This window comes from Sminthopsis crassicaudata, chromosome 1 (assembly GCF_048593235.1).
Source record: "Sminthopsis crassicaudata isolate SCR6 chromosome 1, ASM4859323v1, whole genome shotgun sequence".
Classification (NCBI taxonomy): Eukaryota; Metazoa; Chordata; class Mammalia; order Dasyuromorphia; family Dasyuridae; genus Sminthopsis; species Sminthopsis crassicaudata.
In genome coordinates, this window is record NC_133617.1 from 135,897,875 (window position 1) to 135,913,948 (window position 16,074).

General features: G+C 33.0%; 1 protein-coding gene across 1 annotated transcript in view; it reads left to right on the forward strand.

Moving 5' to 3' along the window:
• The window catches only part of DPYS (dihydropyrimidinase), a 108,157-nt gene extending 93,126 nt beyond the window's left edge, over positions 1-15,031 (forward strand). The window contains exons 8-10 of the mRNA XM_074267199.1: positions 4,044-4,251; positions 12,839-12,977; positions 14,663-15,031. Coding sequence (XP_074123300.1) covers positions 4,044-4,251; positions 12,839-12,955 — 325 coding nt within the window. The 3' untranslated portion in view covers positions 12,956-12,977; positions 14,663-15,031. The remainder of the gene's footprint in view (positions 1-4,043; positions 4,252-12,838; positions 12,978-14,662) is intronic.
• The last annotated feature ends 1,043 nt before the right edge of the window (positions 15,032-16,074 follow it).

Consider the following 16,074-nt stretch of genomic DNA (forward strand, 5'->3'; position numbering starts at 1 on the left):
TAGCAATTGATATACTGTTTTCCTGCAGCTATAATGTGAACGATATCAGTTACTAAATTGGATAATAGTCTAATTTTTTATCCTTCAGGGTTTTTGCTTTTCTCTTTAGTCTTGGAGATATATATGACTAGAACTCAGTAAGTCATCTATGGCACTCGGTAATAAATAGAGACAAACCTGTCTATATGCGCTCCAAGGGAATTAAATAAACTGCAAGTTTCCTCAGGCAAAGTGACCAATGAAAACTGCTATCATATGAATGAATCCATTAGTGAAATAAACCTAACTCAACACAGAAGATGACTGCTTTTGATCTATGCCAGTTGATGAGGCATTCAAGGCATGGGTGTTAAGTTAGTGGGGCTCAAATAAAAAAAAATATATATTTTGGCCCATTTCATTATCTTGCTCAAAAAACCTCTGTAGCTCCCTGTTTTGTTGTTCTATTATCTCAATTGTGTCCAATCCTTCATGACTCCATTTGGGGTTTTCTTGGCAAACGTACTAACATGGTTTGTCATTTCTTCCAGCTCATTTAGTAGATGAGGAAATTGAGGCAAAAAAGGTTGAATAACTTGCTCAGGATCACATAACTCTATTACCCCAGGATAAATACTAGCTCCTACCTGGCATTTAAAGCTTGTCTGTTACAGCCAGGCTTTCCAAGCTGACATCATTTATTATAACCAAAATGGTGATCCCTGGAAGGAACAGACCAATAGGAGAAGGAGTCTTGAATGATGGAGTGATATTGTAAGGGGAGAAGGCAACTGGGCCAAAGTGACAAAGTATGGAGACAAAGAAGCACAGCTGAGAGGAGAATGTTTCTAAACTTATTTCATGTTACTTCCTTTCTAGCTAAACCATAAACTATACTAGCTGTACATAAACTAGCTGTTCTATAAACCTAACACTCCATCTCTGATCTTCTTACTTTTATATAGGTTGTCATCCACAATGGGAATTTAGTGTCTTCAGAATTTTTAGCTCCTTCAAATATTGTTCAGGTGCCAGCTCATTCAATTCAATTCAACAAACATTTATTAAGCCTTTTCTGATTCTCCAGTTGTTCTACTTTCTCCAAATTGTCTTGTATTTATTTTTTTTTGGGGTACTTGTTATCTTTTTCTCTACCCTCCTTTCCCCCATTCCCTGCCTCAAATATAAACTACTTAAGGGAAGGAAACATTCTGGTTTTTGTCTTGTATCCTCAGCACCTAACACAGTGGCCAGCCCATAGTAAATGCTAATTGCCTTGCCTGGTATAATTATTCCTATAAGAAAAACTTAAGAACCAAAAAAAAAAAAAAAAAATTAGAAAATGCTCAAGAAAACAGTTACTAAAAGAAATACAAATGCCATGTTTTATTTGTTTGTTTGTTTTTTGGTTAAAGGGATTAAGGTCATTGGTCAAATCTGTAGTTTTGCTTGAAAAGTAACTTTTTTGTTATATTCCAAATAAGCATTTTAAAAATCCTTTCCTGTCCTCCTTAGGCTTGGAAATGTCTTCCCTTCTTGGGGATTCACAAGAGACTAGGACACTGTTGTTATTAATCAGTTTCAAATAATTTAGCTAATTATGCCTAAACTGCATCTGCCATGTTGTTAGAATGATGACATAACGCCTAGACAGTCCAAGAAACAATGATATGGAAGGATAGTTGAAACTATCAGAAAGATCTTAGAGCTCTGTCATTCAAGAATTACATAAATTCAAATTTTTATTATCATTTTCCAAGCAATAACAAGAGGAATCATAACATAACAGATAAAAAAGCTGCCCTCAGAGTCAGGAAGACTGGAATCAAGTGCCATCTCTGACAGACACTGACTGTATGCTTAGTGAAGTCACAGCCTCTCAGTGCCTAAGACTTAAGTTACTGAGAAAGTGCTAAATTGCATTGATAGGGGGGACAATCTCTTCTGAGAGTTCCTTATACCAGTGAAATCCCAATAACCAAAATGAATAGGACAATAGGACTGGGGAATAAGAAATTTCTGAATGGAAGTTAGAACCTTAATTCTTTCAGACTATTGAATTCCATATAATAAATATTAAAATCACATTTTAAAAATGAATTAAAATATTTCTTGAGCAATAGAAATAACCCTCTACCTGGCCTCTTTACTTCTATTCTTTAACTAATCCAACCCAATTTTCACTAATTTTGCCAAAATGACCTTTTTTTTTTTCCACTTTCTCTGGAGTCAGAAGATGCAAGATCCAATATCTGTTGCAAGTCCTGCTTTAACACAATTCCTGAGTGATCTTGAGAAAATCACCAGTCATTTAATCTTTCTTAATCTCAGTTTCCTCATCTGTTAAATGAGAAGATTAGATATGGTGACTCCTAAGATCCCTTTCAGAATAAAGTCTATGATTATCTTGTCTATAATATATGCTTAATATTTGCTATCCATGTACCCTACCTCTGAAAAATACAGAAGAGAGAGATGAATTTTCTCAGTTCCTTCCTGGGAATATCCTTGGTTATTATACTAACCCAGTATTCATATATTTTTTGTTCTTTTTATTTATATTGTTACTTCTTGTTGTTCTATCATTTTTTCAATTGTGTCTGACTCAGTGTCACTCCATTTGGAATTTTCTTGGCAAAAATACTAGAGTGGTTTCTCTAGTTTCTTTGGTTCTTTCTCTGGTTCGTTTCAAATGAGGAAACTGAGGCAAATGGAGATCAGTGATGTGCCCAGGCTGTTAAATATCTGAGGCCAGATTTGTACTCAGTAAGATAATTCTTTCTGACTTCAGGTCTGACTGTGCCTGACTGCTGGCATTTATATTGTTATAGTTATAATGTGTGTTGTTTTCTTGATTCCATATTCTTTATTTTGCACCTTTTTTCCACATAAAGACTCCATGTTTCTCTAGATTTCTTCATATCTATTTTCCTATGGCACGGTAATATTCATAACTATAGTCATATTTATGCATCACACTTTATTTAGGATCAATAGGATCCTACTTTATTGATGGTTCTTAGTATGATTTTACAAATACACAAACTTGACCTGTTAGTCTTCCAGTACATGCAAAAAAGGGCCTCATACAAGCAAAACTGGTATAAAGAGGAGCTCCTGAAAAATTCTCTCAATTGTTATGATATATTATAAAATTAAGTCATTGTTTTAATATATTCAGAGTCTAGAAGATAATTGGAAAGAATCCTTGTTTCATACTGGGACTTCATGAATCCCCTTTTGTTTTAATCTCATGTTTTTTTTAATGTATCATATAATTTCAAAGCATTGTCTGTCTGTCTATCCATCTGTATTATCTAGATATCTTTGCTTTTGCTTTTTAAGCCTAGAAGTTTGAAAAAATAATTTGGGGGTGAGGAGTAAAAAATAAAAGTCCTTTGCATCAAGAGGATTTGTCCAAAAACCCAAAAATATGTTTTTTTTATGCCAAAAATAGTGGTAAATCATTTCTAAATAACACACAGCATATATAAGAGATTCTGGATTTGCCCACGAAGGGATTGCATTTTTTTCCTTTGCATTTCTTTTTGAAAGGAATAATATTCCAAAATAAGCTATTCTTTAAAAATCCAACTTTTTTAGACAAGATTGTAAAAATAGAAATTTAAATCCAAAGGACAATTTCCTCACCTGCCTTAATAAATGGAAGCAGTTGCCTATTTGATTTTATGCTTTTAGGAAGCCTAATTACTTTGTGGTGAAATATTAATGTCACATTCAATTCTTGTAGTCACTTCTCAGAATGTGATAAAGCTATGGTTTAATAGAGTTCCTAAGTTTTCTCCTAAGCCATTCTTCTTCAAGTATTTTATGTTCCACTCAGAAAAAGACTAATGAGCTAGAGATTTAAAAAAAAATGGCAGATTATTCATTCATTTCTTTCTTTCTTTTTTTTGATACATTTTGTTTTGACCCATCAGTCACTTTCAACAAACAGCCCAACCCATTCCTCCCATTACTTTTTTTATATTTAAGAAATAGTTAATCTACCTATTAGAGTGATTGCAAATGGTAGTACATGTTATTTTCCATTTTTAATACAGGACTATTTCTGCAAAAACTCATCATCAAGCTGTTAACTTCAATATATTTGAGGGAATGGTCTGTCATGGGGTACCCCTTGTGACTATTTCAAGAGGCAAGGTGGTATACGAAGCTGGAAATTTTAATGTCAGTGCAGGAGATGGAAAATATATTCATCGGAAACCATTTGCTGAATATGTTTACAAAAGAATCAAACAGAGAGATCAGGTGAGTATAGAAAAATCTATCCAGAATAGACTACCACCCCTGCCCCAAATTTTCTCTCTCAATTTTATTGCTTTGGATTTCATTTTATAAATCAGTCAGTCAATAAACATTTGATTATTGTGTGCCAGACACTATACTTAGCATGGAGAATATTATTGTTTGTTCTTTATTCTCAAAGAGAACCATGACATCGGAGAGGTGATATGACATGCAAGGGAACTGGATTTAAGTGAAGGGATACTCAAATCATCTACCTCACTTTCTCTTCCAGAGCCATCTGGGTCCAGTGCCTAGATATAGATAAGGATCACTGGAGATGACTCTGGATGCACTTTGGTAAACTAAGATTTTTAACAGGTCTCAGTTTGACTAAGATAAATACCAATCAGTGAACTGAGTCAGAGAACTGCCTCTTTACCTAATTAAAAAAAACATTCTGGAAAGGGAAGATTAACAGGGTTTCTGGCCAAAACAGAAACAATTGCTATACATTTACTGGAAGTCAATCAGGTGTATAAATATAAGCAGAAAAACAGTCTGTCTGCAGGAAGAAAACACATAACATGAAGCTGAAAAGGTTTCAAAAAGGAGGAGGATGGTTATACTGAGAAGCATGTTAGAGAAAGTCTAGAATACAGCCTAGAAAGGAATAAACCTAGCCTGAACTTCCCTCTGTGAATGAACATTCTGGGAGAAACCACCCAATCAGAGGAAGAGGTTACAAGAGTAGAAAGTACTTTCAGTAGATGAATTTTAGACCTGAGGGACATCAGCAGCATAGTGAATAAAATCCTAAATACATTTTAGAGAGTATTTCCATTGGGCCAAGAATGAGATCAATGTTATACGTGGCTTGTGTACTCTCTTTTCCCTTTTCATGTAGCATATTTTAAAATTTTAACTTTTTCTCTTTCCCAGATCTTTTTCCATATGTTGTTAGATAGAAAGAGAAAAAGAGAGAGAATCCTTCTACTAAATTATATATACAAATTATATATCCTTCTACTAAAATATATAAATGTTTTATCTGTATATATATATTTACACATAGATAAAATAAATTGTCATATTTACTCTGTCCCCAAATGTGTCATTCTGTATCTCTTTGTCAGAAGGCAGAAAGCATACTTACTTAGTGCTCTGAAATCTTGATTAGTCATTGCACTGATCAAAGTCTTTAAATCTTTCAGATTTCTTTTTTTTTTGTTTTTTTTTGTTTTTATTGTTTATTTGTTTTTTTTTTTACTGTGCTAATATTATACAAATTGTTCTGCTGGTTCTGCTCAATTTACTTTGTATCAGTTCATAAAAGAGTTCTCAGGATTTACTATCCATCTCTTTCATCATTTCTTATGGCACAATATTATTTCATTACTTATATATACAATAATTTAGTCAGATATTTCTCAAATCATCCCCTTAGTTACCAAATCTTTGTCATTATGAAAAGAGCTGCTATAAATATTTTTGTACATATGAATTCTTTTTGTTTTCTATATTTTCTCTGAAGGCCTAATTGTTATCACTAGGTCAAAAAATATATGTAGTTTAGTGACTTTTTGAATAGAGTTCTAAATTGCTCTTCAGAATGACTATATCAGTTCAAAGCTTTACAAACAGTACAAATGTATGACTGTCTGCACTCTTTGCAGTCCTTCTTAACATTTTTCATTTTCCTATTTTTGTCAACTCTGCTACTCTGATTATTGTAAGGTGGAAACTCACTTAAATTATTTGCATTTCTCTATTTGAAGCATTTGTCATAGTTATTGATGTTTTTATTTCTTCCTTAGTAAACTGCCTATTCATCTCGTTTACTGTATCAATTGAGAAATGGTTTTTATTTTAATAAATTTGAATAATAAACTAGTGCACTTTCAAAAATTGCTTCCTATGTTTAGCAATGCTTAGACAAATGTTTCCAGAGATGGTGTATTTGTTATGGATAGTCTCAAGAATGAATGACCCTTTTTGCTGGATGAAACCATAACAAGCAAAAAAGTCATGTGCCTTTATTATAATAAAGTATACCACTATAGTGGTATTAAAAATCATATATATATTGTGATCCAGTGAGTTTATTATTTAAATAGTAAATTTCCTTAAATTAAAAAAAATCTTGTCATTATTGGCAAGAGATTCAAAAGAGGACAAGCAAAAAATTAAGTTTTTATGAATCATAAATATTTCAACTGCTACCTGCCAACAGGTAATGCTTTCTTATTTTACTAGTAAGACTAATGTATTATTTTCATATTCTGGATTTATAAGCTTTATAGAGTGATGTTTATTTCCTTTGTTATCTGATATGAAGACCTAACTATCTTGCCTCATGATGCTATGAAGTAGTTCTGATTTTCAAAGCTAATGGCCTGCATCAGGGGAGTAGCCTACCCAAGTTTGTAAAGCTTCACCACCAGAAGGTTGGCCACTAAATGATGGAGTTTTTGTTCACAATAGCTCTTGAAACCGCCATTTAACAGAGTACATCAGTAGCGACAGTTCCAGTACACATAAGTGGAATTACATGTGTTTTGAAGCGTTTAAGGCAACTAGGTGGTGCAGTAGAAAGTGTGCTGGACTTGGAGTCAGGAAGAACTGAATTTAATTCGGAGTAAACCTCACTCGCTGTATCACCTCAGTCAAGTTATTTAACTTCATATGTAAAGTGAGTATAATAATAGCACCTACCTCCTAAAGTTGTTGTAAAGATAAAAAGAGGACATATTTGTAAAAATGCTTAGCAACCCTTGAAGTTCTGTATAAATACTAGATATTATATTTTAAAAGAGTGATTTCTGGTACATTTCAAAGTATTGCTTAATAAAAATTCAGATCTCTCAAAAAAGAATCCATTTTGTCAAAAAGGCCAAATTGTACAGACTCATTCATTCATTAGTCTAATCATTCATTCTTTGAATGATCTACAATTGCTTTGAAGATCTATAATTTTGTTGGCATAGAAATTCTCCCTACACAAGTCACAGTCCCTCTAAATTAGTAGCTGGTGTTCATCGGTTGCCACGGCCAAGCATTTAATCTTTATGGTGACTCTCTGAACTTGGCCTGGTTCTCAGATAACAGAAATAGATGATCATCACTAGGTCTATTGATGAAACTCTACTTGAAGAATGTCAGAGAACTGGGAGTCACTTCCATAACATGGAAGGGACATTCTATGTAGCATGGAAAGGCTTTAGTGGAGGCACATTGACATATAGTCAAAATAGTTTTTAGTACACTGATGCCTTCACTGCATCTCTCTCACCGTATGACATTTCAGTGAATAATTCCTTGATAAAAAGGTAACCATCAATCATTTCTATATCCCCCATAGATGTCTTCCTACTTGATTTAAGAAGAAATCTCGAAACTCTATCATTATTAACAAATGAAAGCAAAAGAATTAATTGGTCATATTGATCAATAAATGTTAAATTGATTGGTCATCTTTATTTAATATGTATTAAGTTGGGGGTGAGAAGAGCAAGGTGAAGTTCAAATATGGTGTGTTTACTTTATTCAGACTCTGCTAACTTGAAATAATTGCTGGACCAAACATTTCATATATAGTTGGCTATATTAATGTATAATGTGTTTGCTATCACTGAGGAAAATACAAAATATATTTGGTTAATCCAATCTAAAATGCAGTCTTTTGAAATTATAGGCTCATGAAATTAAGGATTTCTTAAATGTAGCTCTAGCAATTATTTCTTATACATATTTTTATGATGCAAATTTGTCAAAACATAGGCCTGCTGTGAATTTTAATTTTTAATTAATTTGTCACATTTTATTTATTAGTACACTGTTAAATTTCCACGTAGAATGGATACTTCATTCCTTCATTAATCATTTATTAAGTGCTTATTACTTGTAAGAGATTAGGGATAAAAAGATGATTATGATACAGAACCTACTCTCAAGGACATTATAATCTACTGTAAGTACACAAATATTAAGTACAGAAATACCTATAATATAAAGGAAAATGGAAAAAAAATACAAGATAACCAAAAGACTGAGAAATTTCAGGGAGCAGAGAGCTAGATCATTTTTACCTGAAAAGTTAGTAAAAGTCTCATTGAAAAGATGGCACTGAAATTAGACCTTGAAGAAAAGGATAAACTTCAACAGATGGAGATTGGAAGTGAAATTCATTGAAGATATGGAAAATGATATAGACAAAAACATGAAAAATGGAGAGGATAGGACCAATAAAGAAAGACAGATATTGGTAAAGTGATATTAATTAGAATGCAAAATGCATAAAGGGGAGTGGTAATGGAAAAAGGCTGGAAAGGTAGATTGTAGTCCTACTGTGGAAGATCTTGAAAACCAGAATCAAGTAATAGAGAGCCACTGAAGGTTTTTGAGCCAAAAAAAAAAAAATAAAATAACAGGATCAAAATGGTACGTTAGGAGGTTTACTTGAATATTAAAGATAGAGAAAGATGGACTTAAAGAAGAAAAAGAAAAGGACCTAGGTTATTACACTAATCAAAGCAGGCAAAGATGAGGATCTGAATTAAATTGGATGAAGTCTGTGTGGCCAGCAAATGTAAGAGCTACTGCTCAGGTAGAATCAATCGAACTTGACAATTGATTGAAAGTATACAGTGAGAGAAAAGATGAGTGGGAGGATAGTGCTGCCATCCACGGAAATAAAGAAATCAAGGGTTGGCACTACACACCTCTCAGATTGGCTAAGATGGCAGGAACAAATAATGACGAATTTTGGAAAGGATGTGGGAAAACTGGGACACTAATACATTGTTGGTGGAGTTGTGAAATGATTCAACCATTCTGGAGAGCAATTTGGAACTATACTCAAAGGATTAGCAAACAATGTATACCCTTTGAACTAGTAGTTTTTCTACTGGGCTTATATCCCAAAGAAATCTTAGAGGAGGGAAACAGATCCACATGTGCAAAAATGTTTGTGGCAGCCTCATTTTGTAGTGGCAAGAAACTAGAAACTGAGTAGATGCCCATCAGTTGGAGAATTGCTGAGTAAGTTATGGGATATGAATATTATGAAATATTATTGTTCTATTAGAAATGATCAGCAGGATGATTTCAGAGAGGTCTGGAGAGACTTACATGAACTGATGCTAAGTGAAATGAGCAGAACCAGGAGATCATTATACGTGGCAACAGCAAAATTATACTACAATCAATTCTGATGGATGTGGCTCATCAACAATGACATGATTGACGCCAGTTGCAATAGATTTGTGATGGAGAGAGTCATCATTCAGATATTTTCAGCCCATTATGGAGAGACAGTATACAATATAAATATAAATCATTCATTTTCCACTTTAGAAAATTCTATAATTTAATTTTAAAAATACTAGAGACCAGAGAGAAGACCATGGGGACTAAATATGGATCACAACATAGGGATTTTACCTTTTTTGTTGTTTGCTTGCTTGTTTTTTTCTTTCTCATTTTTTCCCTTTTGATCTGATTTTTCTTGTGCAGATACGGATATATGATAAATTCGGAAATATGTATAGAAGAATTGCATATATTTAACATGTATTGGATTACTTGCTGTCTAATGGAGAGGGACGGGAGGGAGAAACATTTGGAACGCAAGTTTTTGGAAGGGTGAATGTTAAAAAAATACCTTTGTATGTATTTTGAAAATAAAAATCTATTATTAAAAAAAAGAAATCAAGGTTTGAGGAAGGTCTGAGGAGAAAGTTGATGAGTTCAATTTATGTGTTAGGTTTGAAGTAATAGTGGGACTTGGCAAGTAAAAATTTTATCCAACAGACAGTTGGCAATATGTAACTGTGGTAGGAGAGTTTCTAGATAACAGCTGGGGAAAATGTCAAGGGACATGATAAATCTTGAGTCTTTGGATGATAAGCCAATGAGTTTTGCTTACTATTTCTGGTGAAATTTATTGTGGTTCAGTCAAGAACCAATCTGGGATTTGCTTGGTAAATCTACTAGAATATTTTTTTTGCCATTTTTTTTCTCTAGCTCATTTTATAGTGACTTGCTAGGATTATACTGCTGGCAAGTGTTTGAGGTCAGATTTAAATTTGGGTCCTCCTGACTCCAGACCCAGAATTCTTTTCACTGTACCACCTAGCTGTGCAGTATCCTAACAAGCTTGTTTGATGGTAGTATCTAGAGAGACATATGGTAGAATAAAAAAATAATTCTGGGATTAGGATTAGAAGACTCAAATGCCAGTCCTGTGGCTATATACATGTATAGTCTTGGATAAGGCACTTTTATTTGATAGGGGACCTTGATTTCTTCTTTTGTCAAATGAAGGGATTGAGTGAAATCTCTAAAATTACTTTTTAAGCTAGCGATACATCTTTGTATAGATTTATTATGTTATTTATATTGGATAAAACATAATATATATTTGCTACAAGAAGGGTTAAATTTTTTTCTCTCATTTTCAATTAAGGAGTGGAAGAGAGAGAAATAAGACTTATTAATTGAAAAAATGAAATTAATATTAATGATTCAATAAAAATATTGACAGAAGTGCTAGAAACATATCAACTATAATCATACCTACCCTTGAATTGGGAATTTTTAAAAAGACTTTTAAAGTTGGGGAAGCTAGGTGGCACAGTGGATAGAGCACTAGCCCTGAAGTCAGGAGAGCCTGAGTTCAAATCTGGTCTCAGACACTTAATATTTCCTAACTGTGTGATCCTGGGCAAGTCACTTAACTTCAATTGCTTCAGGGAAAAAAAAAGTCTTTTAAAGTTTAAAGTTTTAAAGTTAATTACACTTTCAATGTTAAAGATAGTATGACAGTGGATAGAGTGTTGAGTTTAGCATCAAGAAGACCTCTGTTCAGACCTCCTTCCAGCTCTGATTAGCTATATGATCTTAGACAAGTCACTTTATATGTCTAACTCTCCAGACCAAACCTTAATCATTCAGATATTTTCAACCTATCATGGAGAAACAAATACAATATAAATACAAAACATTCATTTTCCACTTTAGAAAATTCTATAATTTAATTTTTAAAATATACAATAGCTGGCTTGCTAGCACATTCCTGTAATCCTTGCTATTGAGAAGATTAAGTTGGTAGATTGATTCAGTTTGGGAGTTTTGATAGGGAATACACACTAAGTTTGACATTGATATCACTGCTTAAGGAACAGCAAGTTAGCCCAGGTTGGTCAGAATCAGTGTCCAATGCTCCCATGGTAATGGTCAGATTGGGATTGGAATAAGGCTCTCTGTAGTTTCTCACCCTGGTCTTTAGAGACTTCATCAGTTAACAATTCATTTGTGGCCAGTATGAAGTTTTAGCTTTAGGAATAGGGGATACATATCTGCACACCTGTGAAAAGGACATTGTTTATGTAGAACAGCATCACAAGTTTAGTCAGCTCATACCAGATGCTTGTTCCAGATTCCTCTTTAGTCCAGATGTAGCACCACTGTTCACACAAGGTGCTCGGTCCGTAGAAGGGGCAAGGGAAAGTGAGATCAGTATTGACATTAGAGAAATAGAGCAAAACTAGCATCCTTTCAAGATTGCCAACAAAGTGTCATTGAATATTGTCGTCATTACTAATGCTTATCCAGGGTGTCTTAAAGACTTTTAAGCTATTTTAAGCTATTAAAACTTAATATTTTGCAAAGCACTTTACATTTGTGAGGCAAGTGCTATTGCTATCCCCATTTTATAGATGTGAAAACTGAAGCCAAGCCAAGTTAAATTAATTGCCTATGGTCACATAGATAGTAAATATTAGAGACAAGGTTCTAACTCAGGTATTCCCAACTCCAAGCTTAGCATTCTATGCCTGGCACCATTTATTGTAAGTTTTTAAAATTAAATTATCAAGTGATAGCTGAGATATATTCAATTTAACAGTAAGATATAATAAAAAGTCAATATATTAGAATGGAATTTAATATTAGGTAATAAGAATCACAAACATAGAGGGCTATTGTAAGAACTCTGGGGGAAAATAGTAAAGACAGATAAGCTTCAGTGCTAAGAAGCATCATAGGACATGATGTTAAAGAAACTACTTTGGCTGGATGAGAAGAGCTTTGGCAGAAAATTTGTGGAGTCATATCTGCCTGAGCCAGGAGGAAAATTTCTGTCAAAGGGATGGGGAGATAGTACAGTAGTGAGAAGGTCTCTCAAGGGCTTCTGCTTATTCCCAAACTTTAAACAAAAAATTTTTTGTCTCATTTATGTAGTTAAAGATCTTCAACTTGCTTTCTCTACAACCTTTTAAGATAGCATAAACATTATCTTCAATTTGTAGATTAAAAAAAAAAGGATTAGAGAAATTAAGACTTGCCCTGGTTATACAACAAATAAGTCAGAAGGAGGATTTGAATTCATATCTCCTGAGTCGAAGTCTGGTTTTCTTTCCCCAGCTACATTTTTTACTTGAAAATTTGACTTCTTGAGATTGCCTGAAAAGACTTGCATCTAGTTTTAAAAGAAAAGAAACTAAGAGATAACTCCCCCGAACCTACATACACACAGACACACATACATACAAAGACACAAAAAATAAAATGTAAAAAAAAAAAAAATTAAAAATGTAATGTTTTATTCCAGACTTGCATACCTGTCCCTGTGGAGCGACTCCCTTACAAAGAGGAAGTGATTTTGTTAAAGGCCAGTGGAAAAAAAGAAGCTTCAGCACCTGTAACCAGGAAAAAGGCTCATCACTAAGGCTTTGTTTTAGCACTCTCAGGTAATACATTGCTCACAGTCAAATACTATTCAGGGGGATGTTGGTGCCAGAAAGGCAACCTGGATGTCATATGAATTTCATATCTCCTTCACAATTTGTAAGTTTGTAAAGCAAGTGAGCATTAAAGCACAGAAGACTTTTGGGAGTTTGTTTAAAATAGGATATTTGTAAAAAGCTTCATAAAGCTCTATGATCAATGTTGTCTATTATTATTTAAATTGATGAGAGTCTGAATAATGGAAAGTTTTAAAAAATGACCTCTCATTAAATTTGGGTTATTATCACTAGATTAAGAGTTGAACTCAGAGAAGGCTCACCCTCTGAGATCTAGAATTCATTTAAATTCAACAAAATCTATTAATCAAGAAATATTTTATAATATATAACCAGATATATGGTGAGTACTGTGCTAAGTACTAGAGATACAAAGATTTAACAAGTGATATAGCCCAGGACTTACCTGCAAAGAGCTTTTTCTTTTAAGAGCTTGACATTCTCTCAGGAGAGACAATATGTATCTATATATATATATACACATATACATATATATATGTAGATGTATATATATAATATGTTTATATACACAAATGTTTATGTATGTGTGTACACATATGCATGCTTTGATCCTACTGTCTTAAGGATAATGGCATGTGATAGATACCTATTATGTATAAGTATATGCAAAATAAATAACTAATTTATGTGGCTTTTTACAGAGATAGAGCATTATATACTCATTGGGGAGATCAGGGAAGGCTTTATTTCATGCAATGTGTTGTGTTGGGTGCTAAGAGTATAGAGACAAAAGCAAAATGATTTTTGGATTAAAAAAGATTACATTTTGCTGGAAGGAACTGCTAAGTCTGGGGAGGGTGGGTGGCAAATATGCAAAATTTTGGGAGGATGTGGAATGGTCTGCTCTGTCTCATTTATCTCACATAGAAAGATAGATAGATATCTAGATAGATAGATAGATAGATAGATACATAGATACATATATTTGTCTTTGAATGACCCTAGCTTGACCTGTGTGTTTGTGATGACTTAGAACATGGCCTTTTTCTAAGACTATAGATCTATGGGAATGGGGAGGAGAATATCACACCTGGGCCCCTGAATTTAAATGTTCCTTCAGACACTTAACTATGTAATTTTGGGCATGTCCCCTAGCCTCCATTTGCCTCAGTTTCATCATTTGTAAAAAATGGGTATGATATTAGCACACTGCAAGGTTTTTATCAAATTAAATGAGTTAATATTTATAAAGTGTTTAGTATGGTACCTGACAGCAAATAGACATTTATATATATATACACATACATAAAATATATTGTTATATTTAGTTATGTATAGTTACATATATATACATATATATATAGTTATATGGCTATGTATGGTTTTAGATATAGTTATATACAGCTACATAGTCATAATTATTATATATAGTTTTATATATATATAAAATATATAAATGTTTTGTTATAAGAGAGAATATGTAATTCAGAGGTATTCCCTCTTAATAATCTATAATTAATGACAATAATTTATCCATTAGAGAAGACAGCAGAATTCTTATCTCTCTTATTGATTTGCTTTGATTAACTTTCTCAATGATAGGCAATGGGGCTCAGCATTTTCTGTGTGAAGGAGCATGTTACAGTATATTTCTCTTCTTCTGTTCATAGGTAAAAAAAAAAGGCCAGAGGAAAGGGATCCAGAATACCATACCGTCAGCTGATAAGCCATGGTCTTATCTAGAAACACACAGCTAATATCACCACCCAAGGATTTTCTTGAAAGAATAATTGCAATGGAACTTTTGTTCTCTCAGAAGTAAAGATTGCTAGAATTTTATGCAGAATCAAATTATAGACAAAAATGAAAATGATGATTTTGGAAATTTCTGCATGAAAGTTAACCAGGAATCATTTGGAATAGTGTTATTATTTGTATCAAACCTTTTAATTTTATGAATAGAAGTTATATCATATTTAGGATGTATCTGCCATTAAAAGCTACTTTCATTATAACTAATAAAAATTTTTAGATCCTCATTATCTCTTTAAAGCATCCTTTCTCTGTAAGAAATTACATTTTTTTTCCCCTTGATCCTAGGGGAGCTAGAATTCAGCAGAATGATTTCTCAAATGTAGACTATCTTCTCCACAATTATAAAATATATTCTGCTATACTTTCCCATGATTAGAAAATTCTCAATCTTAGGATGACTTGAGAACCATGTAAAGGAATGAGAGATGGAATAGTCTCATTGCCATAAACATAGCTCACTCTGGAGATTGATAAGCCTGGATTCAGATCCTGCTTATTATAAATTAAAGCTATGTAATCATAGAGCAAGTCATTTAACTCCTCAGTGTCAGGCAATAATCTAAACTATAATTTAACAGAGCACTTTCCTATCGGTTTCAGTTGACTTTTCATTCTCTAAATTCCCTGATTTGATGAAATCACACATCAAAGAGCAGGAAAAAAAAAGACCAGGAAAATTAGGAAAAAACAGGATTTGAAAAAATTGAATTCAATCTTCAATGCTGAAATATAGGCTTTAGTGATGCTTTTTTTTTCCTTGCATTTCTTTATTTTCCTATGTTGTAATTCTCCTTTGGTTGCAGAGAGGGAAGCAGAGACCATAATAAGTATTTTTATTTTCCCTAAGGAAGAGAAACCCTCAAAATGGTATGGAGATAAAACTTTATGCCCTTTTATTCAAAACATATCCAATTCAGTTTAAGAAATTATTATTGAGTATCTCCTATAAGCAAGGTGTGATGAACTTCACTTTGACCTAATCACAGTAGAAGTTTCTATTTAACCTCCATGCTTGATATCAAATGTTTGGCAACCATCTGATTTGCATATCTAGTTCATTCTACCAACATTACAAACAGAATCACTTTGCATAAATTACAAACTTTAAAAAAAAATCCTTTTTGTTTTAGACAACCATGACAATTTTTTTTTTCAATCAGGTAGTTCTTTTCATATTTTTTGTTTGTTCATTTTTTGTTCTCAAAGAGGACAAGTCATCATGAGGATAATGCCTTGACTTGCTTTTGAATTGGATTTAAATGTGCAG